Source organism: Xiphophorus couchianus, chromosome 9 (assembly GCF_001444195.1).
Source record: "Xiphophorus couchianus chromosome 9, X_couchianus-1.0, whole genome shotgun sequence".
NCBI classification, from domain to species: Eukaryota; Metazoa; Chordata; class Actinopteri; order Cyprinodontiformes; family Poeciliidae; genus Xiphophorus; species Xiphophorus couchianus.
In genome coordinates, this window is record NC_040236.1 from 17,512,964 (window position 1) to 17,540,366 (window position 27,403).

A 27,403-nucleotide genomic window follows, 5' to 3' on the forward strand; every position below is an offset into this window, starting at 1 on the left:
CACCCATATCCGAACGGAGCCGGTTTAAAGAGGAGTCTCACCTTCCCGGCTACGCTGTTATCACCGAGAAACACACCGGCGTACCAAGAACAGCCGGACGCATTGGGACATATCCGCTGCTATTGGTCAAGACTTCCCGGACTGCTATTAAAGTGCGTGAAGAGGCGCGCTGGGACACACAGCAGCCAGCGAAATACGGAGAGCTAAGAGATACAAAACTGTTGTGGAGGATATTCAAATTGTTTTGGATTTATCTAAGAGTTTGGTTTTGCCGTACACACCAAAGCTGGGGGAACAGACTGGAACTCAGCTCAATTCCCAGCGAAGCTTTACAGTTTTCGCCACAATAATTGGTAAGTACGCAATTCTAACATTTTTTAGAAAGTTTGCCTGTGGTTGAGAAGTTTCAGAAAAGCTTGACTCGGGCTTTGTACTATATAGAAAGGGTCAACCTTCCTCGTGTAAATTCTAACAACGCAACTAGTTTATTTCGTCGTAAATTACACTTTGAACTTGAGATGTGTCATCATGCACATAGAAGGATAATTGTCTCCTTGTATCGTGATACTTAAAAGTGAAAACTAAGTATGCTACACTACACATCAGGGAGGAAACTATATATATATATATATATATATGATAAGTTTACTGATAATATTAGTTTACTAAAGAATGAATGGCACGACTGCAGGTTTTTATTGTGGAAGCCTATTCCACTAGGGGGCGACTGAGTATCTTCTTTAATGTCAGTTTGCCCAGAGATCTTCTTTTTACTCTGAAGGCGGGTCGACGTCTCTTAAGTAAATATACCTCCAAGTGTTCTATGACACATTTCCCTTCTTTTTTTTCAAATTAAGAGTAGAGGATCACAAAAGGTGATTGGAGCAGTGCATGATGTAACATCTTGCACGAACATGCTCAATTGGCTGCCGTATTCCGGTTTCTTTTCGCTGGAACACGTGGGATAAATACAGGACCCATTATGAGTTACGTGGTATCCTTGTTCCCTACGGGAATAGCTGATTGTTTACAATGTGGACATTTGCATAATATTCTCGGCCGTTTTAGTGATGCCGCACGACTGCATGCTTCTGGGCTCATGGGGGAAGTTCTATAAATATTACAGTATATCTGATAAGACTTGCTGAAAACAGGTCGTTACGGTTTGCAACAGACATTTAAAGTAGATAGCGCTACCTGAAAGAAAAAAACCCCAAAAACTGCCAGAAACTTTATCTTTAATACTGATACTTTTACAGTATGGTGCTTCAGAATAGTAGTCTGCACTCTGATGAGTAGTTATTTTTGAGAAGTGCAATTTTGAGCGTGTCGCACAGTTCCCCCTCACACGCAGTCTGTTTAGAAATTAATGCTGAGAAATTTGAAAATAATAGAAAGTGTGAGTACCAGTTAGTTAAGCCGGTAATCATTGATATAAACATATTATTCCAACCCTCCTCTGCCTTGGTAGATTTAAAGGAACACGGACAAGCAGCTTTGAGCTTCTGCGGTGTGGGCACATACTTTGTTCTATGCTGTAATTTATTATGAATGGCCTAAACTCGTCTGCCCTCCACGTGGGTGTGGATCTCACATTTTAATTGGCCGACATCAGCAGCGTCCTGAAAGAGCTCTGCCGCGATTGGCTCGGTCGCTCCGGGGGTTGTGGGCGGATTTTCGTCGATGGTGGAAGTGGGATACTTTGTGACAATGTTCATTGTCGGTACATCCACTGGGGCTGCTGTAGGTTTGAGAGCGCTGCGGAGAGCCTCTCGCTTCTAAGCCGAACAGGGCTTGCAGCTCCGCTCCTCTGAAGGTTGCAGCAACCTCAGTTAACATTCAGAAGGAGTTTATTACTAGTAATTTTTTTTTCTAATCAAACCTCGCATTTTTCAAGGTTATTACATACGATCGCCTACATTTTTTTTTGTTTTGTTTTGCTGACAATATAATTCCGTTTCTGTTTGGCTTTTGCCCAATGTAGCATTTCGGAAGACTTGCTTGCAACTTGGAAAGAAAAGAAGAAAAAAAACCGCTGCAAGGAGATTTAAATAAGGAGATCAAGCAAAAAAGAGAAAAGCCACTCTGCAGTGTTAGTCGATTTCCTGCGGGGACGTTCTCATGAAATCGACCGGACTTGGTTTTATTCTGACGCCCGGAGGACGCACGGAAGAGTTAATAGACAGAAAGCTCTGAATGCTGCCTTCCAAGAGACGATAGTCGAAGCGACGGATTCCGCTTCCTCCTCCTAAACCCTTTCTTCATCCCGACTCTTGCTCGTCTTGTCTTCCCTCCCTCCTCCCTTCCCGTCCCTTCCCCCCCGCCGTCTCCGAGCACAGGTTATCGAATGGACCAGCATCCTAGCGCCCGGAGCTGCACCAGTCGCGGGACTTCGTCCTGCGAGGCCGTCCCGGCTGAACCCTCCATGAATCTGTACATCCACTCCACCACCGGCACACGCTTCGAGCTCTCCCTGCCCCAGGAGGAGACCGTGGAGGGACTGAAGAGAAGGCTCTCGCAAAGACTCAAAGTACCCAAAGAGAGACTCGCTCTGCTGCACAAAGAAACGTGAGTAAATCGTGCAAGGTGGACGGTGGTGTTTTAACAGAATGCATTGTGTAGGATAACGATCTCGCGATTTCTATGTGGTATTTTCCTTTAAGAAACCTCTCTTTACGCGCACTGACATCACCAGCCCTAACAGTATTCTGCAGTTTTAAGATGGGCACATTTGTTGCATTAACCCTTTCATGCTCAGGTGATTTTTTTTTTTTTTTTTTTTTGCCCGGTCCACACAGAAAGAATAGCAGGAGTAACCTTGCCTGCGGTGGTCTTCTTGTACATGAAAAGCGTTCATATTAAACTGCTGAGTGAGTTTTAGCACAACGTTGCTAAAACTGCGTGAGGACTGTTGGGAGATGAAATCTGCAGAGTTGGATTGATTCAAATGCAGAAAGCATGGCTCTGTAGCTCTGCTGTATGAATCAAAACATGCATTCATAAGAGGAGTTTCACGTATGTGGCAGCGGACATTGATAAGATGCTTAACAACACTCACATTTGGGATAATAATGTAGTGGGATCGACTGGCTAGAGTATTGTTGAATACTCAGGAACTGCAGCCATAGCAGTATTAAAGCAGGCCTGCAAGGGAGAAGGAATAGTTAACCCTTTTGTTATTTAAGACTAAAGCTCTCAAACGCTCTGCAACTTAAACAAGCGAAAGGCAGCGCAGGTGGCGTTATTTCAAAACTGGAAAGGGGGGTTGCTTTACATGCAAACAGTTGGCATTGTTTTTCGATCTGTTTCCCCTCCTACCTATTGTAATCACCCTATAAATCACATCATCCTTTAAAACCTGAACACCCCCTTCTTAATCTCCTCTTGCGCCTCAGAAGTGTAGGCCTACTGCAAAGCCGGCTCTGCCGGCCTTTGTTCAGCTGCACGGGGTAACATTTGGGTTATGCATGTGCAGCAGGCTGTCCTAAGTATCCTTTGCTTGGGGAAGAAGAAGAGCAACACATGAATAGTGTGTTCGTGGGGTGTCGCAATCTACAGGGAAACAATATTTTGGAGCAGGTATGGCTGCTCCTGTTCTGCAACAAACATCAAAGTGCAGAATGAAGAAAACCCATTTTGGGATGTGTGGTTGTCTAAAATCTAAAATTGTAAAATTGTTTAAGCCACCAATCATAAAACTGCGTTGTGGAGCCATTTGTTTCTTGTCACAGCTTTTGCAGTTTGTTCTGCCTGTTCGCACAGCCAGAAGAAAGTACTTACCTCCACTTAGGCAAGTGGCAGCAGTGCCAAATATCCACTGCGAGCACTTGTCAAGCTGCACTATAGTCGAAATTGAAAAATGACAGCCCAATCAATACATCTCTTTCATGAAGCTTTTCACCCACGGCTCTTTTCCAAACTAGTTTTGAAGTCTGCCTAACACCCCCGAAGTCCCCCAAGCACTCCTTGCTGAGGGGTGTTTGGGTGTCTATAGAGAGAGAAGATACTGTCAGCACAGTCTAATTATCTCGATCTGTGTAACCCTGCAGGCGACTAAGTTCAGGCAAACTCCAGGATCTAGGCATCTCTGATGGGAGCAAGTTAACACTTGTACCAACAGTCGAAGCAGGATTAATGGTAAGCCTCGTCCTAATGTTATTTTGGTTTAGCTTGGAATAAAATTAGAGAAAGCACATTCAGTTTATTTAAAAGCTGCAAAAATACATCTGCTTACATAAATCATAAATGTCTTTTTTATTTCTGTGCAGTCTCAGGCATCAAGACCAGAGCAGTCAGTAATGCAAGCCTTGGAGAGTCTAACAGAAACTCAGGTAAGGAAGTTGTTTGCTTTGAATTATAAGAACGTTGTAAATTAACAGATTTTTATATTTATTGTTCTCTCTGCTTATGAGCTTTCTCAAAATCTGGATGTTTTGTGCCCCTTTGTTTCTTTTTGTTGTTTTTTTTAAGAGTTTTAACTGTAGTTAGCTGTGTTCAGAAATTACTTAATTTGATACAAGCTGTGCAACGCTGCACAATGATGTTTCAATTGTTTAATTTTGGCCCCCTAAACAAGCCAAGCTAGGCGTCCTGTGTGAGCTGTTGGGATATAATAAGCAGCAACACCCTTCTGTATCCTAGTAACGTCTGCGATAGCGTGTGTGTGCGCGTGTGCGTTGAGGTGTGCATGCACGCTGCTGCGAGAGGCTATCAGAGAGTAAACTACACACAAAAAGACTTATTTGTGAGCGCATAAGAAGCCTGATGCTCACTTTCATGTTTCTATTTCTACAATCTCTCTCTCCACTTCTTCTGTATTTCACGGACTTAACAGACACACAGATGCACACGCGCACATACACGCACGCATACTGGCTAGTTTCCAGGAAGTGTGCTGAGGCTGCATGGCAATTGAGTATACTGTAGTCTCACTCACTCATAAACAGAGTGCTGGATCATCAGATGGCAGCCTTCTCATTCTGTATTAGCATAGGGTTCCTGGAAGCCGCGCATGCATATATGTCCTAAGATGGGCCCACACCCTGCACTTACAGTGAAACAGCTCTTTAGGCCTTATTAAATACAGTATGTATTTGAGTCAGTGTGATATGACTCACTGAAATGATCAATAGTGAGAGTAAAGCAGAAAAAAAAAGGCTTTGCATCGGCCACAGAAAGAAACTTGGCGAGAAAAGAGATGATAAGGCCGAACACACTTAAACAACATTGTGACGTGTGAAGCTGTGTGCAGCTGACTGACTGACTCACATCCACTTCCTATTGGCGGTGTTGGGCAACGGTGAGACGTACGTAACTGCATCAGTGTGATGTCAAACCGATGGTGAAACTGAGCACTCGGGTGTGCAAGGTTTTGTCCAGTGAACGACGCCGACCTGCACTCAGTCAGAATTTTTATCGGAGGATGCAGACTGCTCAGAGATAGCAAGCTGTGGTTCACTATGGCCTCCCTGATAATTTTATGATGGAAATCCTGGCCTCGTCGTCTGTGTGTGAACTCAGCATGCGCCTCGTAGCGCTGACAGCAGATGACTGCATGTGTGTAGGTGTGTGGACATGTCGCTCTATGTGTGTGTGGTGTTTTTTTTTTGTTTTAGCACTGGTGTGCTGGAAGTAAGCCTTGCCCGTCAATAAAAAAGAAGAAGAAAAAACCCCACACACGCATATATATATATATATATATATATATATGTATATATATATATATATATATATATGTTTTTTTTACCAGATGTAGATGATAATTCAACTGCCAACCCAGAACAGCAACTTCCTCACTTTGCCTGTCGTCTGAGTCGTAACCCTATTTCGCTAAGATTCGTTATGAGTCAGATACACTTTTTCTTAAGAACTGCTTACCGTTTACATTACTTCCAGATTCATATGCTGATTGTAGTCCTGCATAAGAGGACTGTGACAATAAAGAGCAGCGTGTGAATCATATTAAAATGAGTGGGAAAGTTCACGAAAAGGCCTAACACTGCTTTTGTGTGTTCATATCCTGAGAAATTGATTGAATTTATAATTCATGCAGCAAAATGGAATGCTCTAGATGGTGGGGAGATTAGTGATACGGGGTAAGATTAGAAAATAGGAGCACAAAAGCTCTCCCTCATTTCCTTTCTTCCTTCTAACTCGGGGTGGGGGGCGGGCTATCAAAAATCAATCAATGCACTTAGCTTTTTAAAAGTGTCTGACATGGTAACTGATATCCCTAAACACCTAAAAATAGCCTCCGGGTGATTCAGAGTGGTTTTTGGTAGTCGCAGATGAAGTGGACATAAACCCGCAGACCCCCTTTATTTAAGCACTTATCTTTCTAAATGTCTCTCTGGTTAAGTGAGGTCCCGTTTCAAGTTTGACTGTTTTTCCAGGAAATGTGTGTTCATGGAATATGGACTGGGTGGATCACCTCATGTGTTCTCCTTTATCTGGATTAGATGTCCCCGGCTAGCGGCTATATCGCTAGGAAAGCAGCTTGCTAGAACATGCTGATTTGTCTGAGGAATGTGTGTGTGTGTGTGTGTCACGTTATAGGGAAAATGTTTTATGGAAGTCGAGATCTGGTAATTATCGAAATTATGTTTTTCTCCCCAGTGTCCCCCATTTTCTCCTTCTCCCTCTCTTGTTCCTGCTTAACAGCTCTCTCAAGGCCCTATAATTTAAATGTGCTGCGGTTTGCAAGTTTGGCTGTAGCTGCCTCTGTTTGGCCATGATGGCTGGCTTCTTTAGCTGCCTTAATTCCTCGTCTGGCATCAACTAGGACCTTTTTTTCATGACATCTAAGCTGTATTAAGCCACTGACTCCTGACAGCCCATCAGAATACGCTCGCCTGCACTACTTTCTTCTCCTTCTGTCTGCTAAGGAGACATTGTGTGTACAGCTTATATTTACACTCACAGATCTGAATTGAAAGGATGTACTTAGTAGGATTTACGATCTTTGTAATAAAAAACCTGAACCATATAATAAAGCGAACGTATACTTGTATAGCAGCCAGTCAAGTAACATGAAGGGAGCTCAAGCAGTGACATAATTTCATCTTTTATTGATTATTGCAGTTGACAGAAACAAAAAAAAATTTGTGTTACTTTTGAAACACAGAGACTATTTGCTCATTGATGCACGTTGATGCTCGAATAAAAGCCAACCAGGCGGGCAGCCATCACCCTCACCATCCCCCTCCAAATGCACTTCCCCCATTTAGTCATCTCTTTGTCCCTGTCTTAAAGCATCAGCACCAAACTGCCCAGCTCACAAACCATCAATGCTTGAGTCACTCTTTAAGATGAGCTGTAACCCCACGGTCCTTGCTTATACTTCATGCATGCATTGGCTGCTGTCGCCGAGTCAAGCGAGAGTGGTGCATCCTGATTTCAGAATCAATGCCCTGCCCAACTGGAGTGATGCTCAGCTGGCTGCAAATTGACAAAATTTTGCGCACAGATTGCTGAAGGAGGAAGCTGTGTGCTGTCATTCCATATGTCCCAGTAGAATACACTGTTACATATCTGCTCTACTTTTCCTCTCTCGCTCCCATTGACAGGCACCTCTCGTCCTTATGCTCCCCCCGCCTTCTCCCCACAAACCCACGGTTCCCTCTCATCTTTGTCTCACTCAAGTAACCACGGATGGAGCTCAGCTTTGCCATTGTCCCTGCAATCAGACAGATGCAAACTAAAAAGACCTAACAATCTGTCTGCAGTTACCTCTGAGTCACCCTTACCTAATTTCCTGCGCTCTGCATCCCTCAGGGAGTGCCAAAGTCGACATGACAGGTGGAGGGGAGATGAAAGGGAAGAGGTCTGGACGAGTCATTCAGTAATACGTCCAGCTGTGTTTGTGTATGGTATACCCTGGAATATTGGGGATAGTTGATGAGATGACTACACATGCCGTTGGGCAATAAAGGCCGTAACATACAGAAAGATTTGTGTACCTGTGACTGTTTATGTCTCGGTTCGAGGCTGTTTGTAAAACAGCTCAATGCACATGGTCGATATGTTTCTCTTTCCAGTCTTGCTACCTGTGCACCACCTTATCTACATGCTAGTTAATCAACCCTATTGGCTCTACTGGAAATCATTGGAGAGTAATTGCATTGAGGATTTCTGAGTGCAAAGAATTGAAAAATTACCAACTGAGTCCAATGGCCAGTGTGACAAGATCCCCGTGTCCTTTTGCCATCATTGAAGTAAAAAAAAGAAGCATTTTTTTATGCCTGTAGCTTAAGAGAAAGAGTCTTTGGTCTCTACAATGATAATTTGCTTTCTTTGTTCTATCAATGAAAGCTACAGAAATTAATTTGTTACTGGATGTCTAAATCAAATTGTATACGGAAGAAAAGACAATGCTGATCTGAAGGCCCATTCAGTCCCTTCTCATGTAAATCCTGGCCTTGAAAATTGCATTAATAAGCTGATCACACAGTATTTTTGCACCTGTGTAATCCCTTTTGTATTGCTTAAACACACAGTCGAAGGAAGATGTTGGAATGAGCTTAGGGAATCAAGGTGTGTTGTGGGGCAATCAAGAGAGAGGTGGATTTTGCTGTGAATTTCATTGTCCTATTGTACACATGCATCTGGTCGCATTGGGCTTATGTGGGCGTACGCATGTGCCAACATTCATTTTTAATGTCTTTATCTTTGTGTGTTCCCTCGTTGAGCGGCCAGGGGAGTCTTATTTGCCTATGTTCGAGTCGTGACTGTCATTGTTTTCCATTCCTCTGTGACACGGTGCTTTTGTGATTGGAGTAGCAGGCATCGTGACTAGTGTGGCTACTGTGTGGGAGGATGGAGGCCAGGAATATCAGGTCTTATAGCCACCACCCATATTTAAAGCTCCCAGTCTGAAACAGACAAGCATAGGTCAAAGTGACTGAGGTTTTTACGAAGAGATTTTGAAAGAGGAAGTTTTGGAAAGACTTAAGCATTCTTCACGGATGCATCACAGCTGTTTCTGCACTGCTTTGTTGACTTCCTGTATCCCTATTCCCTCACTGTCTTTCCCTTAACTTTTTCTTTCGTATCTTTACCTTCATTTGCAGCATATGTTGTTGTTAACTGTATCCACATCCTCACAACAGCAATTGTGATCATTTTGTTTTGTCAATTCTAGGGTCGTGGTTAGTTTAAATCAAGTACTGTATATGGTGCACTATTTGCATGAACTTGATTGTTTTGAACTTTGCCAGTCTAGGCTCTCTTTTAACTCAGGTGAATAAATTCTCTGGAAGTGAGCTGGACATTACTTATTGATCACATTGTCTGTTTCTTATCAGACCGTATTACAGACAGCTATCTTTCCAATATACCCATTCAGGAGCCTTCTACCCCCTCCTGGCTACCTTTAGGATTTAGGGCATGGTGCAACTCATTGATTTTTTTTCTTGTCTCTTTCAAGAGCCTGTTATTGCATCTTTAGCTTGTGTGTCTGCTCAGAGACTATCAATAGTGTCCTGGTGCGATCAAACCATCTAGGCCGATGGGCAGGTTAGTAAGCAGCTTTTTGAAGCTTACCTTTCACCTTGTCGTTCGACAGGTGAGCAGCTGGATTGGAACCGAAATGTGGCTGGAGAAACCGGCTTCCTTCTCTTGTGACTTCCCTCCCTCCAACCCCCTCCTGTCCCGCCTTCCAATCCTCTATCCTCTTTTCTCTGACACAAAGCTGCTCAGTTGTTCATGAATGTCAGCTCAGAGCTGCCAGCACGCTCCATCCCCCACCACCTCCCTCCCAGCCTCTTTTAGACTCTCAGCCTCTCTCTTCCTCCCTCAGTCCTTATCTCTCTGCCTTACTTCGCTTAGTGTGCAAAGGAAGAACGACTGCAAATGAGTTCCTTGAACCACAGGGACCCCAATAAATAAAACTGTCAGGCAGAGATGTCGAAAGGGAAAAAAAAAGGGGGTGGGAGCCAGAGGCACACTCTCGCTGAATATTTCATCACCCTCTACCACTCTGACACCCTACCCCCATTGCCCGCATCCTCCATCCCCCCTTCACCATCCTGGTACTGTCTGTCCCTCATACCACCTTTTCCCCTCCTCTCCCTCTCCTCCATCTTGTCTCCACTACTCATCCCTCCAAACTGCCCCTTATCATATTCTTCCCATTCGGTGCATGGCAACCAACGCCTCCTGCTAAACAAAATACGTCGTTCTGGCCGGCAGTGATGAAACTGAGGGATTGATGGGACTGGCTTGGTAGCCAGCTCCTTAATTTTTTTGCATGCCACTTCTGTCATTGCAGCCTTTTGAGCACGATGATGGATTCCTTTGTCTCAGAGGGGCCCTCCACCTTCCTTGTCTTTTAGTGGTTAAAGTCTGTCTATCTTTTCGAATTTATACCTACATTTTCTACCTCCAATTGGTCATTGTGGCACTTCCTGTCTCCAGTTCTTACCTGTAAACATGTATGTCATGTTATAGCTGTGTATTCAAACCTCTATATATCAATTTATTTTTGTTTGTAGCCATGTCATTTTATAATTTGTGGAGGTAAACAGTTATAAACAGCTAAAATGACTTCTGAAAACTTCATAATACTCTATTTTCATTTATCTTGGTTCTGGTGACCATTCTTACCAGCTGAATTTTAGCAACCCTGATTAAATCAGAACAATTCTAATTCTTCTCATTCTAATCCAATTCTTCCTGCTAGTAAATATTATTTATTGAACACTTACAGAACACTGTGTGGAGTGTAGAGATTTATTTGAACTTGTCAGTTGCCAAACCGGTACAGAACATGCCCCTGGTGGATATTAACTCATATTTGGTATATAGGAAAAGTCCAACAATAGATGTCTTCACTTTATACCTAGAGAAATAGGGGTCTACCAAAACTTCAAAGTTACATAATGGCTAAGAGACCAGCAGTCATTGTGCCTTTCCTATAAAATGGCAAAAGTTGAACCTAAAAGAAAGGTGGCGGATGGTTAGAAGCTGAAAAACCAGCAAAAACAAAACTCTCTTTTGTTTGCCTGTAATGTCTAGAAAGCCTATCTAGTGTTGGTCCTGACGTCAGCGGTGGCCAGCTACATTAGCTGTCTTGGCTGGGCTCTAGAGAGCAGACAGGCATGTTTGGACTGGAGCTGAGCTGCTAGCCGAGACCACTGGGAATCATTTACTAGCCAACTCTCCAGCGCCAGAGAGCCCCACTCCCTCCCATCTACCATCTTTCTCTCATACAGACATATAGACATACTCTCCAACACATTTCCTCCTCTTGTTTCTCTCTTAGTCTCTGTCCGTCTGGAAAAGGCTTGTTGTTACACGATCGCTTGCCAATCTAGCCTCTGGCAGGCAGGCTGTAACATCTTCCGCCTCCTCCCATCCCTTAAGAGATAAGAACTATTTCAGGTGTTCCACTCCACAGCTCAGCGCAACACAGACCATTTGCCCTTCTCTTATATTTTCTTTTCTGGGGGTCTAAGAATTGTTGGGGAAACGGCATGTTTTCAGGAGAGGAATTTCACACCTGAAGGTTTCAATGTGGCTCTTTGTGTTTATCTTCTGGGGGAATGTGGAAGATGACCGCAGAGATATGAGCTGCCAATCAGATAGTCATCGAGATGTTCCCTGTCATTTTCCCTTCTAATGAGACGTGGATGTTTATGTGGGTTTGTGGCCTTTTAGTTGCTTGCCTGAAGCCGAGGTTGTGGTTGGTGGCATTTGTATCTGCAGAGACCCCAAATGAGTCACATTCAGTGTTACACACATTTAGCTCACATGCATGTGAGATCTAACACGGGCTGTGCAAGCGACTTCTAATTTGACTTCATGACTTGATGGCTGAGACTTGTGAGTGTCAAAAATCGAATGGAGGAGGGAAAAGAAGGAGAAGAAGGAAAAAACTAACGAGGTGCGAGGAAGAAAGCTTGCCTCGCTTGGAGGCTAATTTGAAGCCTGCCATGTGGTATTGTGAGCTCAGTGGGAGTACATGATTTTCATCTTGGTGGTTTTGAATAATCCACACTAGTTATTATAAGGGTAATCAAGCCTCCTCTTTGTTTCTCCTGCTGTCACTCACTGTCATGTCTTTTTTGTCACTTTCTTTTTTGCCTTTGCTTGCACACCCTCACACAGAAAAAACAAAGTTCTAAAGCAAATACCCTGTTTAGTCTTGGCACCTTTAAATGTTCCTAAACAATGATTTTGGATTGAAATATTTTCCAGACCTGGGAGAGTTTAGAAATTTGTGTTTCTAAGACTCTATCGTATTTTAGAAATATTGTGTTTATACATCCATGCTTTATAAGTCTGTCATAAACTCATAAAGTTTTGTATTGGTGTACATAGGTAATTGGATGAAAATCATTCCAATCTCTAAAAATATGAGCCTGGAAAATCATAGGCTATTGTCATGATAAATACGTAGGAGTCCTAATTTCACATGATCCTTTCGGGGAAGAGATTGCCAAATGCACTCTCTTTTGTCTGATGCTCACACACCCAGATACAGGTGTAGGTAAAGTTCATTACTCTCACAACCTTCTACTTTAGCACTGAGTTTTGCACGTGTTTTTTGTAGTAACAGTTGTTAGTTTTTCTGATTTCTCAATTAAATGTCTCGGGTGGAGTTTAGAATCAATATGAATACTGTATGCATGTGTAGAATGAGAGGTGTGATCAGGAGCAGAGAGAAATACTCACTCATTAGCAATAGCACCAACCCCCCACATGCTTTTCTCTGTGCTTGTTTTGTGGTCTCCCTTGGGGTCTTTGACGTAGTGTTGGCTGACTGTTGACTCTCTCCTGACAGCTGTCAGTCACTGCCTTAGTCAGGCCTGTTCTTTTTTCTTTCTCTCCCCTCCCCCCCCACGACCTTTGGATTCTGCCTCCCCCTTTGAGTCGCATACATACACACGCCTCCTTTCTATCAGGCAACCTTTGGTGTATAGAGAGAGTTTCATGCAATACCCTGCCCCACCCTGCCCTCCTCCTCACTTCACACCACACCTTACGCCTGCTGAGTTTGTTGCCTTACCATGCTGCGGTAATCATTGTGGGTGTGGACTATATCAACAATCCATCAGCAGCTGAGTTTGCATTCAGAAAAGAAAGGAAACCTTAGTTATGTTTGTACTGGGACCTCCTGAATAATAATTTTTTTTTGCTACTTTGGTATTTGAACTTCAGCCATCATATCATCTCAACTCGCTCAGATCTTTTAGTTGTCTATCCTCTCGTTTTCCATCTGCTTTTCCCCCTCACCATGTCAATAGCGATGTCTAAAGGTCACCCTGGCAATACAGGAGTCGCGGTCGATAGAGAAATAAATAAGCACAAGAAAATGGAGAGTTCTTTTTGAGGACAGGCTGGTGATTTTGGGGTTAACCGTTGCCAAGATCTTAGAAGTAACGTTGAAAAATGTACATAGTACAAAGGCCAAGCAAGAATGAATGGCCCTTCATCCTCTCCATCTCCTGCCAAAATCCATGCTCTTTTCTGCCCTTATTTAGATTGTTGTTTCTGACTCCTTTCCCCCTTGGGCCTAAAAGCACACAGGCAGCAAGGACTGTTGAAATATTTTTGGATAAATGTGTCACTTTGTATTTGCTAGTAAAGGGTGGTTTCTGTTTGCTTTAGTTTGGGAACAGCTTTAGATGTCATCACTGTTGAATCTTCAAGACCAAGAACCTTTCTGACCCCTTATGACTCCGCGTTGAAAAGACGCAGACTTTAAAAGCCACATTCAGCACAGAATGTTTGGTATTTAGCATGAAGCTTCCAAGCCAAGTCCTAACAGATCAGCCGTTGCGTGCATCTATCCGGGCCATGGGTGGGTCAGTGAAGACCTCGACACTTGGCCCTTGTTGATCGTTGCCAGAATTCCAAAAATGGGCAGCACTTCCAGATCCGCTGCAGATCCACAGACAATTGACTATTCTGTGCTTGAGAGGCAGGCGGGGTGTATTTCCTGAACGTGGGACAGATTTTTCAGGCAACAAGCCAGACAGAAGGGTGGCCTTTGTCTCTGAGCTGAATGACACTGCTGACTAAGAGTGGACCCAGAGGCAGTTAGAGGAGAGCAAAGAGTGGAGTCTGTGTGTGTTTGTGTGTTTTCCAATAGGTCTCCTTATTCAGGAGTAAATAGTCCACTGTTACAGAACTGTGAATGATTGGACGGTGGTCTAAATGTGGTATGCCTGTGTCTCTACGAGAAGAGGGGCTCAAAGCGCTTTTGTGTTTAACTCAAATGCTATCTATGACAAAAAAAATATTCATTTACCATGAAGGACTTTAATTCAGTTTGCTTCACTTGAGAAAAACATACTGAGAGGGCTCATAAAATGCAAACATTACTCAAAGTAATTTCTGTTTTTATGTTTATGTGTATACAGGTCAGTGACTTCCTGTCCGGCCGCTCCCCGCTCACCCTGGCACTGCGTGTAGGGGACCACATGATGTTCGTTCAGCTTCAGTTGGCAGCACAGCAATCTGGGGGTCCCCAGCTCCAGCACCGGCACCTTATCAGCCGGGGAAACACAGAGGCCGCCACAGGACAGCCCACAGTGCAGCCATCCCGAGTTCCCCACATTCACCCGCTCTCCCCCCACCACCACCCCCAGCAACCACACAATCACCCTAGCCCCCAACCTGTCCCTTCCTCCTCCTCTTCCTCAGGCTCACCTTCCTTCCCATTGCCAAACACGCACCACCAGCCGCTCCCTCCTATGTACCACCAGTCGCCCTCCTCCCCTCACTGTAGCCCCCCTACTCCGCCACCCCACTCCCCTCGCCCATCTCACATCCCCGGGGGACTTTTCCGCTCTCCGTCTCATCAACACCATCATCATCATCATCACCATCACCACTACCACCAGCCCTCCTCCAGTCAACCCAGCCATGACATTGGCCAGGTCAGCCCTGTAGCCCCGGTTGTGTGCCCTGAGGTAAGACCCCAAGAAATGCATGTTCTTCCCTTTTATATTTAAGTATTTTTTTGTGAAGAGATCTATGGCTTATCTTACATCTACACTAAATTCATCCATATTTTGTCATAATTAAATAGTAAGACAAACTTTATCATGCACACAAATATTCAATTCTCCAATGTAGCAACCAGACTAATGGAGAGGAATCTTTGGCTTAGTCAAACTGCTGTAGGGCTAAAGATAGAGTGACTTAGTAAACCGCTTTTTTGCCGTCAGTCATCAGTCATAAACTTTTATGATAATTTATTTAACTTAGAAAATCTTTAACAGCGAAATGTGCTGTTCATACTCTCTTGACCTGCATGCGATCTGCTGTGAAAAGTGAAAGCAAACAAATATCAGTGAACTCAATGTCTATTTAACAAAAGGAAGAAGATATGATTATTCCTCATTACGGTACAACATGCATTCTCTTAAATAGAACTACACACAAAGGGGTTTTTGTCAGCAGTTCAGTTTCACTTGCATTAAATAATTGCAATAAAGCTAAGGTGGCGTCTAAAAAATGGCAAGATGTATTAAGCCAAAGTTTGAAGTAACCTGGTACTGTGTGGAATAGTAAACTAAGCTTTCATGATGTAAATATAGGGATTTTTAAAAAGGTTTTCACAGCTCCCATATATAAACATTTGCTTGTGTAATAAAGTGGAAAGTGTATTTCACAAACACTCACACTTAATTTTTGTCTCTATTGTGTTTTTGCTTCAGGCTAACTGCAGCACCAACAGCCCTGGCAGTGGCTCTAGTCCTTCAGCACGCTCACGAAAACCTGGAGCCATTATTGAGAGCTTTGTCAACCATGCTCCCGGAGTCTTCTCAGGGACCTTTTCAGGTAAACAGACATTGAGCTCCACACTGAAAATCTTGCTTGCTGCACAAAATGAAGTCAAACAAGTTATAGTGCATCATTTTGTAAAACTTTTCTCTATCTTTCTTCCTCTCTCAGGCACTTTGCACCCTAACTGCCAAGACAGCAATGGGCGTCCAAGACGTGATATCGGTACCATCCTGCAGATCCTCAACGACCTCCTGAGTGCCACTCGGCACTACCAGGGCATGCCCCCCTCCCTCACCCAGCTCCGTTACCAGACTCAGTGTGGGTCGCCCACCTCCCCATCCCCCTCACCACCTCCTTCACCCCCAGTTGCTGGGATGACGGGCCTCTCTGCCAAAGCTACCTCTGTGCCTGCTGGCAGCCCTCCTCCAACTCTTCATCCACTGGTGCAGTGCCAGAGCCAGATCCGCATGTGCAAACCCCCTGGTGAGTGAGCCCTCTCCATACACCTTTTCATCTAAGCATGTCAAAAACACAAACAGAAGCACACCCCTCACCCCTACTTACTCTGAGTCTTTGTTAGTCCCTTAACGCCCTAATGGCCTCACGAAGCAGATGTTCTTGCATTTGGCACCGCTTTGGGGGAGTATGTCTGTGTGCACATTTGTGTTAAATGGACAATACAGCCACTCATTTTTGCAAAGCTCTGTTCTTGTTTCGCAATCAAATGAAAAATCCATTGTCATCTCTGTCTTTCTGTTTCTGTTCTCATAACTCATCATGGGTATCTCAGTTTGTTTGGGATGATTTTACATCACTGTGCTTCATGTGCTTATTTTTATCTTTTAAAATACTGACAGTAGTTGAACTGAAAATTCTGACTAAAGAACAAGAACACACAATAATATATGTCTCTTGGGTTTACAAAAAGAGGAAGTGAATAAAGGAGATGGGGGTCTCCTTAGTAATGCAATACAAGCTTCTCCAGGCATGTTCAGTCTGGCTCCACTTGTCAGTCAGTAGAGTTGGCTTTGTTTTTGTGCATTAAGGAGATAGGTTTACCTTTTCAAGCCTGGGCTGGGCTATGTTTAGATTAGATTAGGCTTTGGGTTACTTAGCCTGTGTCCTAAAGAAGAGCTGCAGCTGGGACATGCATGGGCCGGACAAACCTTGACAGGTTCTCGTTTTAAGAGGGCTGGGCCAGGACAGGTGTTGGAGTGCACATGATACGATTCTGGTGCACAGCTTAGATGTTTTCAAACCCTTTTTTCTGAGCAGCCACTCAGGATGTTGAGTGTCTGACAGATGTCCAGAACTGATAACATTCAGGCAGTGTTGTGAGGTTAGACTGACTGTGTGGAGAAAAACTGCATTGTCTTCTAATGCTTCCTTATCTTCTGCTGAGGAAATTCAACCACTCCATAGTGAAACACTAGTGAATCTTGTGGACAATGACCACATATTGTGGAATAGACCTCTTTGGGTGGGCCCTAAAAGAAAGTGCTTAGTGTTTAATATTTTCTGTTGACTGAAAAAGAAACACATACATATTCATTGTTGTCTTCTGGCTTTGTCCCATGTTGTGTGTTCCCTGCTTGAAAGCTGTACAAGAACCTTCAAAGTTATTGTAAAGACTGAACCCAGCATCAGTGGGATTAACCACTATTCCACTGCCATACTCTGAGTACCTTCAGAAGTGTTCACTGAACAGTTGTAATAACACAGGCTTATTTTCCTATTTTAGAAAAGACCATTCCTTCACTTCCCCACTTGTCCATACTCACCCCGCCCTTTCTTCCCCTCCCCCTTTCCCTATTCTTGCCATGTCACTTCATCTGCACTCAACCACCCACGCCACTGCCCCCTCTCCCTATTAGCTGACAAAAACAGCCCCGACTGTAGAATCCATCTCTCTGTCCGTCTCCTATTCGCCCCGTCTCTTTCCACGTCTGTGTTGTGCATCAATACATTGTCTGTGTTCATTTGGACTTTAAAAATAGACTTATTCCAAAAATCAGCCCTGAGAAGCATTTTCTTTGTGAGCTCTACAGCAGTGAGAGAAGGAGGAGAGACTGGAGAACAAGGGTTGTTGAATCCACAGCTCCGAGCTACTTATCCTATGAGTGTTTATATTCTGCCATCAACCATATCAAATGTTAAGTTTTAACCAGAGGCTAAGGGTGAAATAGGAGCCAGACTTGACTTGCTGAGTATTACAAACCTTAGTGACACAATGGCAGACTCCATGTGCCTCTTTGTTTTCTATTCTACATAACAAGCTACAAGCAAACCAATGACTGAGCTCTGTAGGACAATCTTATCACTCGACAATTGATGGAGGACTTACTGGACTTAACACTCCAGCTTAACTCCGCTTCAGAGGAACCTTCATTCATTCAGCTCCAGTTAAAGAAAAAGTGCACTTCTCATCTGCCCGAGTATGTGCACATAGCCGAACTCAGGTTGAGGCAGCCTCTCGAAAATGTCACCTAGCTCGGCTGTCTCTTGAGTCTTTACCCTTTCTGCTGCAAGTTCACGAGTAGAAAAAAAAAATCTCAACACATTCACATGCAGTTAGTCCCAGGGCTTACACAAGCAGCCAGCTTTTCCGCTCTCGCTGTGTAAAACTGCTGAGTTGTGAGGATTTGTCAACATGGGAGTCATGTTGAGTTTGAACAGGAGGGCATTAGCATGGTCTAGCAGACTGATTGTTAAGCTAAATTCCTTTGCTATGTAGCATGGACTGACCCCACCATCCGCCCTGCAACCTTCAGTGTCGATCACCCCCTATCCTATTGTGTGAGGGGTGTATATAGAGCACCATGCTGGACCATTGTGGGTCAGAGAAGGGGAGGCCCATGGGATTATATGGTACCTTTTAGCCCTACAGCTGCTTTCGTTCAAACTGAGCACACAAAGACTGGGCAAAGCAGAAGCAAAGTTGGCTCTAAAAGGTTCTCCAACAGCTCCCTTCCCCCTCATGTGTGTCTTCCACATCCTTTAACTTGCCCTTGTCTCCTTTTGATTTGTCAGTTCATGTTAACTTCGTGCAGGCTAAGACAGGGCAAGGCAGGGGAAAAGGAAGGGTGACTGTGAATGAGGCAGAGACAGAGAAAGATTCTTTGCCCTTAACCTTATTGAGTCTTATACTTAAAACCATGACCCACATGGTACTCATTCTGCCAGCAAACTTGACTCCTCTCTCATCGCCAGCCAATATTCACTGGGATGCACATGCGCCACTAAAACTCACCAAATGCCCCCAGCGACTCTACACAGCCACAGAGGTATCCAGGAAAGCTAGCCAAGCACATCAGTTGCCCTTTCATAGTCGGGAAGGAGAGGAGAAGAAGGAGGGAATGCAAATGAAGTCTAAAAGTCATTGAAGAGCTTGTGTCCCTGCAGGGCCGTCAGTGCCCTTTCACTGGCTGTCAGGATGCTCATATTACCTCTGCTTTGATTGGTTGCTTCAGTATGTATCTCTGCAGGTTGAGTATTTTTTTGTTTTTTACTGAGTGGAACTGGGTATACCAACTATAGCTTTTAGTTCCATATAGGATTATCAAACCGTTGAGGCACATTTTTGAACTCTGCTTTTTGTAAAGCTGTCACTCTCTGGTAGAGATTTTGGCTGATTTCAACTGGTTTTTAGGAACTATGGTAAAGGAAACTCAAAGAACATTGCTCAAAATACCTTTTTGCTTCCTGTCACGTCAAAGTAGGAGCAATGTTGACTAATAACCAATAAATCTTCTGTTACTATCACTATCAGCATGTCTAGCTAGCATTACAAAAACAGTAGTCCCAGTGTTTTGTTTTTGTTTTTGGCTAGAGAAAGTCCATCTCAACCTGGTAGCACTTATACTTGGTATGTTCACAGGTAAAGAAAAAAAAACATTTTTTTTTAAAATATTTTTTTAGCTGGCCCTCTGACTAATTAAGGCTGACTAATCTGAAAACCTGACAAGTAATTGTTGTGGTCAACAATTGTTTTGTTTTGTTTGTTTGTTTGTTTTTATCCATCTCTGTTTTTTTTCCCTTACAATAATAGTCTAAGATACATTTAAATGTATGTCTTACTGGTCATTATTATACCACTTTAATTCGAAAATGAATTGTTTATTTTATTTGCACCTACAATGGAGAGAGTGCGGTCAGTAATACTAGATTGAAACCAAAGCAGATATTGCTGCAGTGTGATTCTCCCTTCCTCTCCTTTCCTGGCCTCGTTTTTTCCCCCCTCCATTGTCTTCCCCCCCTCCCTCGCTCCTTCCTCTGGTTTCCTGGATGCTCAGCAAACACAATGTTCTCTGTGCAAGATCACAAGACTTATCAAAACAAACAAACAAACAACAGCAATAAGACAACTGCAAATGAAGGCCAATCTTTACACAATCAATAGAAGGAGAAGCTCCTTTAATCTCCCTCTGTGTCCTGGACGCTGCAGCCCTCTTCCTTTTTTTATTCTTCCTTTCTCTCTTCATTCTTTGCCTGCTTACTCCTCCGTCCACCCACTCTACCCACCCACTGGACCATCTATCCCCCCCCCCCCCTTCTTCAGTCCTAGCTGTGTTGCTGGGCTGGGCTCAAAGGCAAGGGAAACTGACTGATGCATTGATTATTCATAGATCACCTCTTTGCTCTTTGACTGTTTTTCTAATTTTTTTCTGCAACGTCTGGCATATTTACGAAACGTGCTTCAAAGGGACGGGCTAGGATCATTTTGGAGAGGGAGAATGGACCGCTCAGGGGGTTTTGGTGTGGCTGGTGTTATGATAAAAGAGGGAAAGAGACTGGCATTTCCTTCCTCTGTGCCCTTGAGCTGTACTCTGTTTGATACCGGTGGTGCATTTCTAAAAAAAGGAACCATTGTTGCTTCCTTGTTTGTCTTTCCTGTGTCACACAAGGTTGTGTTTGGGTAAGGGTTCCCTAAATCTCTCCTTTCCATTTATACCCTATGTCATCTCTCTGTGGGTGCAATTGTGCTTGCGTCAAACCCCAGCCCATCCAGTCAGACTGAGCCAATCTGCGTGTGTGTGTGTGTGTGCCTGTGCTACGTGGATTGTCTGTTCTTTTTGTATTCAGCCCTAATAATAGCCCTACTGTCATAAACATAGTCTGGAGATCCCTGCGGCCAGTTGTGTCCGGCCCAGCCGCCCAGGGCTCCGGTAGTGACGCTCATGAATGGCCAAGCTCACACACGCACACACACACCAGTTTGGTGGTGCTCCAAGCACATTCCCAGAACTCTTGCCAAGCCAAAGGCCAAGACCTCCTGCCGCCCCACCAAACTGCCCTCTGTGTATGTGTGTGTGTGTGTTTCCTTCTGCAATGCTGAGATGAGAGCAGATGTACCCCCTCCTTTAGAAACCAAGATGAAGACTAACGGACTATCTTGTCAAGGTAAAGGGAAGCAAATTGGTGCAGAGAAACAGATTTAAGTCCATAGGCAAACAGTGGCTTTCTGCTGTTTCATTATGTGCGGCCAGCTTCTCTTCAGACTAGTCTGTGCACATAATAAGGAGGCAAAGGGAGAACCAGTGAGGAGAACAAAGCCTCGCAGCAACGTTTGTGGCTATCACATGGTGCAGAAGGAACAATGGATGTATTGCCGTCCATCCCCCCCTCACCCACCCCTCACCTCTGGCGTACTGGCTTCGTTCCCGAGGGGTGACACATTGTCCTCAGACAAAGTGCAGCATCTGGATGCACATGCATGCTGGTGTCAGGGCTGACCATATTGAATAAAAAAAAAAAAAATGGTATGACTAATGCAATGTAAAGACGTTAACCTTTTTTGACTCGTTGCCTCCTTTTCTAGTTTTCCAAAAGCCTCTCACCACTTTACTTAAGTGTACACTGCTATAGCATGATAAATAGTCCCGGAAGGGGAAAATGCTTTGCACTGCTCAACCTGATAAGCAAATCAGAGAAAAGAGGTAAATGAAGCCCACACCGGAATTCATTCCGATAGAGAGGGGGAAAGCAGAGGAGGCCATAATCGATTCTGCAAACTGACACCTACGGCTGATCCTTTACCCTCCATCTTTTTCCTCCATCGTTTATTCCATCCCCCCGGGCTCAGTGGGAGGAATTCCTTAACCCACGCCGCTGTCCCTCCTCGCTGCGTCCCTCCACCTCTTTCTCTTCTCCGCACAGCCCTACCTAGCTGTCTCTGGGGAGACATGGGCCAAGATACTGGAGAGGGAGGGGCAAGCCAAGGGGTAAAAAGGGCGCAATGTTTGGAGGAAGAGGGGGGCACTCAACGAGCTGCGATTTGGAAGCTAGAGCTATAATAAAGAAATAGAAGAAAAAAGAACTATTTTAGTCTCTCTCTCTCGCTTCTCGCTCTCTCATCGCTTACAATTTCCATTCGCTTGCATTTTCTATTGAAAGCCAATAGCGTTGTCCGGGGCTGGAGATGGATGACTGCACTAGAGCTAAGGTTTAATCAATAGGTCTTTTTAATTTGCCATCGATCCACGTTAAAAGCTACTGCGCCTGTTGGTGCCGTGTCCATGGGTGTGTGTGTGTAGGGGTGTGTGTGGACCTTTTGAGAAAGTGCTTGTGTGCATCCATAGCCATGCATGACAGTACACATCGTGTGTGTGTGTGTGCGTGTGGGCTTGTGGGGGCGTGTGTGTGTTTGTGTAATGCGGATTCCAGTGTGTCCTTGTGTGTGTTCTCGTGCACGGCAGAGATGGCCGCTGTGCTTCGGTTTATTGACATCCTAGCCCAATATTTAATTATTTAATTCCAAGACAGATACTAATGAAGCTAGCTAATAGATTGCGGTTGCCTTCCCTTCCTTCTAAGCCCTCCGAATATACGCATAAATGGAATTAGGCTCAACTTGGCCGGTGTTGGGATAGCATTCGCAGTGCAATGTAAGACCTCTCCCTGGAGACTGGAGTCTCCTATAGGCACATCAACAGCTAGAAATGCACTTAGGAGAACACACACCCACTGAAGCATGTCATACTTAATTGTGTTTGCAAATATCATAGGGAGCCACGAGCCTGTGCTGGCTCTTTCATGTGTTTTTACCTTTATCGGCCCTGCTTATGGCTCTCAAGGAGATTCTGTTCTGGGGGGGGGGATGGTTTCCCCACTCAGAGGGAGGAAGCTGATGGGAAGTTAACCAAAAGATTTAACAGTCAGCCCCATGGAGTGTCTGCTTTTAAGTTTGAGACACACAGGGAAGGAGCGAAACATGTTAACGAAATATTATCAAAAAACAGGATTGGCTTTTTTAGATATTTCAAAATAGGAAATTGGTTTTGTGCAAGAATTTTGTACAACTTTTAAGATATGTTTTATAATGTGTGTATAACCCATCGGGCTGGGCAATCTGGACTTTATTTTGATATTTTGTGGGACTATTGTGATAACGATAAAGAGTATTATAAAAAACCATGTGTAACTCATTTTTTAGGTAACTGTATGGCTGTGGGTTCTTGGAACAGCATTCAAACACAAATATTGTTCTTGAAAAACGTTCTCATTTGAAATAGGTGCCCTCATGACACCACTTACTTAAAAAAAAAGTGTGACTTATATCACTAAACTGCACAGAGTGACTGAATTTAATAATATTGCCAAAATTACTGATATTTATTGATGCTCTTGTGGACCAAAGTGGAGAAAATGGTAAACATAACATTTCCAGTCATTCTGTCAGTTTTGGATCAAAATTCTTATCACCCAGAATTTTTCGCCATAAATGACAAACAGCATAATAAATGAGCACCACTACCTTCCGCTTATAATGCATTTATTGAGCAGTTTAAAAAGAACAAAAAAACTACATGATCTTGTTTTTTTTTTTCACCAGTTACTCAATACAAGTCTCAAACAGAAGTACTAACGTGCCCCTTTGTTTTGCGCAGGTGACCGCATACGTCAGACTGAGAACCGAGCGACTCGCTGCAAGGTGGAACGTCTGCAGCTGCTGATGCAGCAGAAGCGTCTGCGCCGGAAGGCCAGGCGGGACCAGCGAGGGCCCTACCAGTGGCTGCCGAACCGCAAGGCCGGGCGTAGCAACAGCAACAGCAGCATGTCCAGCGAGGGCTCCCTGGATCTGGACTTTGACGACTCGGTCTGGAAGCCCGACGTCAAAGCCGACTTAAAGTCCGAGTACGTGATGGCCTGAACCTTTTCCACCCCCATTCTTCGTGAAGATTCGTAGAATTTGTGAAGCGTTTCTTGGGATTAATGTGGAATTATATTATGAAGGCTGTGTCTTGGCAGGAGGTGAGGGGAGAGGAAAAGTTGTCCTTGTGACTGTTATCTGCCACATGGGAGAAACAACCCCTTCCCTGTCCCCCCCCTGCAGACGCTAATCCCATTCTGTCCTTCACAGCTGACCTTGTGAAAAGCAGCAACAATAGCAAAGGAACTTCAGTGTGATGCTTGGACTTTACAGGCAAAACAACTGGACTTTACAGTGTACAAGACTTTTATTTTTGAGGTGTGATATCACAGATCATATCTCCACTTGAGCAAAGCAGAATTTAGTGAGTGGTGGTGGTATTTTCAGACATTTTTTTTTTTCCCTACATTTTTTTTAAGTGCACTCTGGGCAGAAATGAAGAGATCCACACTGGACTTATGAACAAAACAGGAGCACCAGAGACTGTGGAAATATTCCGATGGGCATTCTTATTGTTCTCAAAACCAATCAATCGGAGTCCAGTTTTGTTTTCCTCTGTTACGGAGTGGTTAAACTTTTTTCTTTTTCTTTTTTCCACTTTTAAGCATATTATATTTTATAAACAAAAAAAAACAACAATATGTAGCATTGTTCACAAAGCATTCAGGTTTTCATATAACAGTTCAAAGTACTTGTTTATTTGCACATGATGTTGATTTATAACAGCTGGTCAATATGTGCAAGGGGGAGGAGGTGGTGTTGGGGCCTGAAATAGAATAATAATAATAATAATAATAATTTAAAAAAAAAAAAGAAAATGACTATTGAAGTATTGATGTTGACCTCAGTGACAAAGGGTATCGATAGGAACGATTAATAAATGAACAAAATGAATTAATATTACAAAGTGCTTTAGAGGATTTTAAAATCTTTAAAGAAAAAATATATGATAGAAAACTCTATTTTTGTTTCTCTTCCTATCTGCTGTTTTCTAAAAACAGCAGCCCTCTGCGTTGTTGACTGATCAAGTTGTTGACTGTCAGCAAATATGTGCATCCATTCAACCATTTGTTTGCCCATTTGTGGAATTATCTCGTCTCGCCACAGCAAACCATACAGAGCGATCCCCATCATCCAGCCCCAGGTTGACGTCTTGCAGACCTGAATTGACTTATCCGAGGGAGTTTGTGTACATAACTGTGATGATTTACAAATGTTTATGAGGGTGTGTGTGTATGTTTGGCTTCTATTTTTATTATTATTATTATTATTATTTTTTTAGAATATTCCATTGTTTTGTTGTCACCTCCTGAGTAAATCCTACGATCTCCTCACGCCGTGTCAATCAGCCGCAGCGGAGGCGTGGGTTGACCGAAGCGGCTCTCTTAAAGTTTGAGGCCCTTTATCACTAGTTTTATCAAAAGAGGGAGGAGCAGCGGCGTCATTTTTTTCTGGCATCATTATCTAGTGCCTGGACCAGTACACCCATTGTCATATCAGGTTAGGCCTTTCACAGCTTTGCTGCTACACATGGGAGTTTAAAACGACACAAAAGAGGGAAAAAAAAGAAAATCAAAGCTACAGGGGGAAAAAGGTGACATTTCTTTGCATGCAAAGGTGTGAAATTACAAAGATCCTTTTTTATATATATTGATGGAAGAGAAAATACAAAGCGGTGCTTTGGTAATGAAGGTTAACAACATGCATGAATTTGTGGAGAAAAAAAAAAAGAAACAATGCTGCTTTTGTTGGTTAGGTTTTTGTAACCTAACGTTTTAATGTTTGTTTAAAGAAAAAAAAAAAAGTGTCCTGCTAAAGAGTGACAATGCAAAACCAAAACAGATGAAGATGAACTCGTGTTGTGGCTCGGCCTCGAACATTCCTGTTATGTTATGATGAAGATGATGATGAGCAAAAGAGCAAATGACTCTCTTCCTCTCTCTCTCTCAACGCCCCAAGCACTGTTTTTTTTTTTTTCTTTTTGTTACCCAGACAGCCGACAAAAACTGTTTAGCCAAGCCTCCTCCTCCTCCTCCCAGCCCGATCGCCAACACAGGCTCGCGTGGAGACCGCGGGGAACCAGCAGACCGGTGGATTTAAAAGAACTGTCTGTCAAAATCCACCCGAGAGAAGCATCGTTTATCAGCCTGTCTGACTGACCGCCCTACACCACTATTGCACTCCGAGAGATTGCAGTGAGAGATTACCTTTTTTGGGTAAACCTCATAGTTTTTGTTTGTTTTTGTTTTATTTTTATTTTTTAAGTGGCCTTACCTTTCACTAAAAAAAAAGAAGAAAAAAAAAGACATTTGGGGACAATGGGAATGTTTTTTCTTTTCTTTCTTGTTGTTTGTTTTTTTTTTTTTTTTAAACTTTCTGTGGATATCGTCGTTGGACTTTTCATCAAGGCACCATTTTGTTGTCACTGAGGACACTGGGCATTTGTTGTTTAGTGCTTTTAGCTGGTGGAGTCTCTATTATGTCAAGGCTTCTGTGCCTTAAAAATTGCCCTTGCAGTGTCAGTGTCGATTGAAGCTCGTTTTCATTGGTTAATATGTGACTGTAGTATTCGCAGCCATGACGGTCATAGATTTTAGGGGTGAATCCTGTTTGAGCGAAGCCAGTACTATTCAGTGGTGGGTGTTATTCCTCAAACAAGGGCTTTGTCCCGTTTCTTTATTGTGTTGCCATGTTTGTTGCTCTGTTATTTGAACCTCATGTCCCTCCGAGCAGTACTTAGACGGAAAGAAGCAGTCCTGACTCAGAATGAGAAAGGTCCTGTAAGGACTCCAGACTACATGCACTTCCTGTTTCCATGGATATGACAATTATTAAAAGACAAATGAACCCCGAGCCCCTCCCAAATTTTATTTATTCTGATTTTTTTTTTTTTTCTTTCTTTTTTACGTATATGTATGAAATATACTCTGTGTGTGCCTCACTTCTGTGTGAAACTCAAAAAGAAGAAACAAAACAAACAAAAAAATGATGACAAAAAGCATTACAGAGAGGATAAATAAGAGACAGTACGTTGGTGGAAATCCTGATCATTTAAGTTGCCTGTTCTTTCTTGTAGCCAACTATTGAAAATAACAGGTTTCAAGAATACAATTTACAATGTTCTAGCTCTAGACCGGTGTAGCACATGTGTGACTGTATTAATTTATGAAACCAAAATGGTAACTGTGAATTATGTATTTCTTTGTGCATTTTTAAGAAAAACAAACAAAACAAAAAATCGGTGGGGGAGAAGGTTGTCGGGGCACGGGCCGCAGCTCACGCTCGTGTCGGAAAACAAGCTTTTCTTTTTGTTTCTTTTGGTGGATTATGACGGAAACCGAGACTTGTTTCGGAAAAGTAAAAAAAAAACAAAAAAAACGCAAAAAAAGAGAAAAAAGGGTTTAAAAACAAAAAAGACATGAATATATTTTTTTTTTCTTAAGCAATACATTTCAGTGTGACTTGTGATAGAACATTTTCTTTTTTTAGGTAATAAATAAATAAAAAGCAAAATGAGAA

At 43.3% G+C, this 27,403-nt stretch overlaps 1 protein-coding gene across 2 annotated transcripts; it reads left to right on the forward strand.

Moving 5' to 3' along the window:
- On the forward strand, window positions 1-27,403 carry midn (midnolin). 2 transcript variants are annotated; one of them, XM_028027626.1, is made up of 8 exons: window positions 1-353; window positions 1,985-2,568; window positions 4,050-4,137; window positions 4,269-4,331; window positions 14,364-14,915; window positions 15,666-15,789; window positions 15,904-16,218; window positions 23,622-27,403. In XM_028027626.1, exons 2-8 carry the CDS (start codon window positions 2,348-2,350, stop codon window positions 23,882-23,884), a joined length of 1,626 nt encoding a protein of 541 aa, XP_027883427.1. In that variant the 5' UTR covers window positions 1-353; window positions 1,985-2,347; the 3' UTR covers window positions 23,885-27,403. The 2 variants fall into 2 exon arrangements, with proteins under 2 accessions (XP_027883427.1, XP_027883426.1); XM_028027625.1 differs by having other exon boundaries at window positions 2,340-2,568.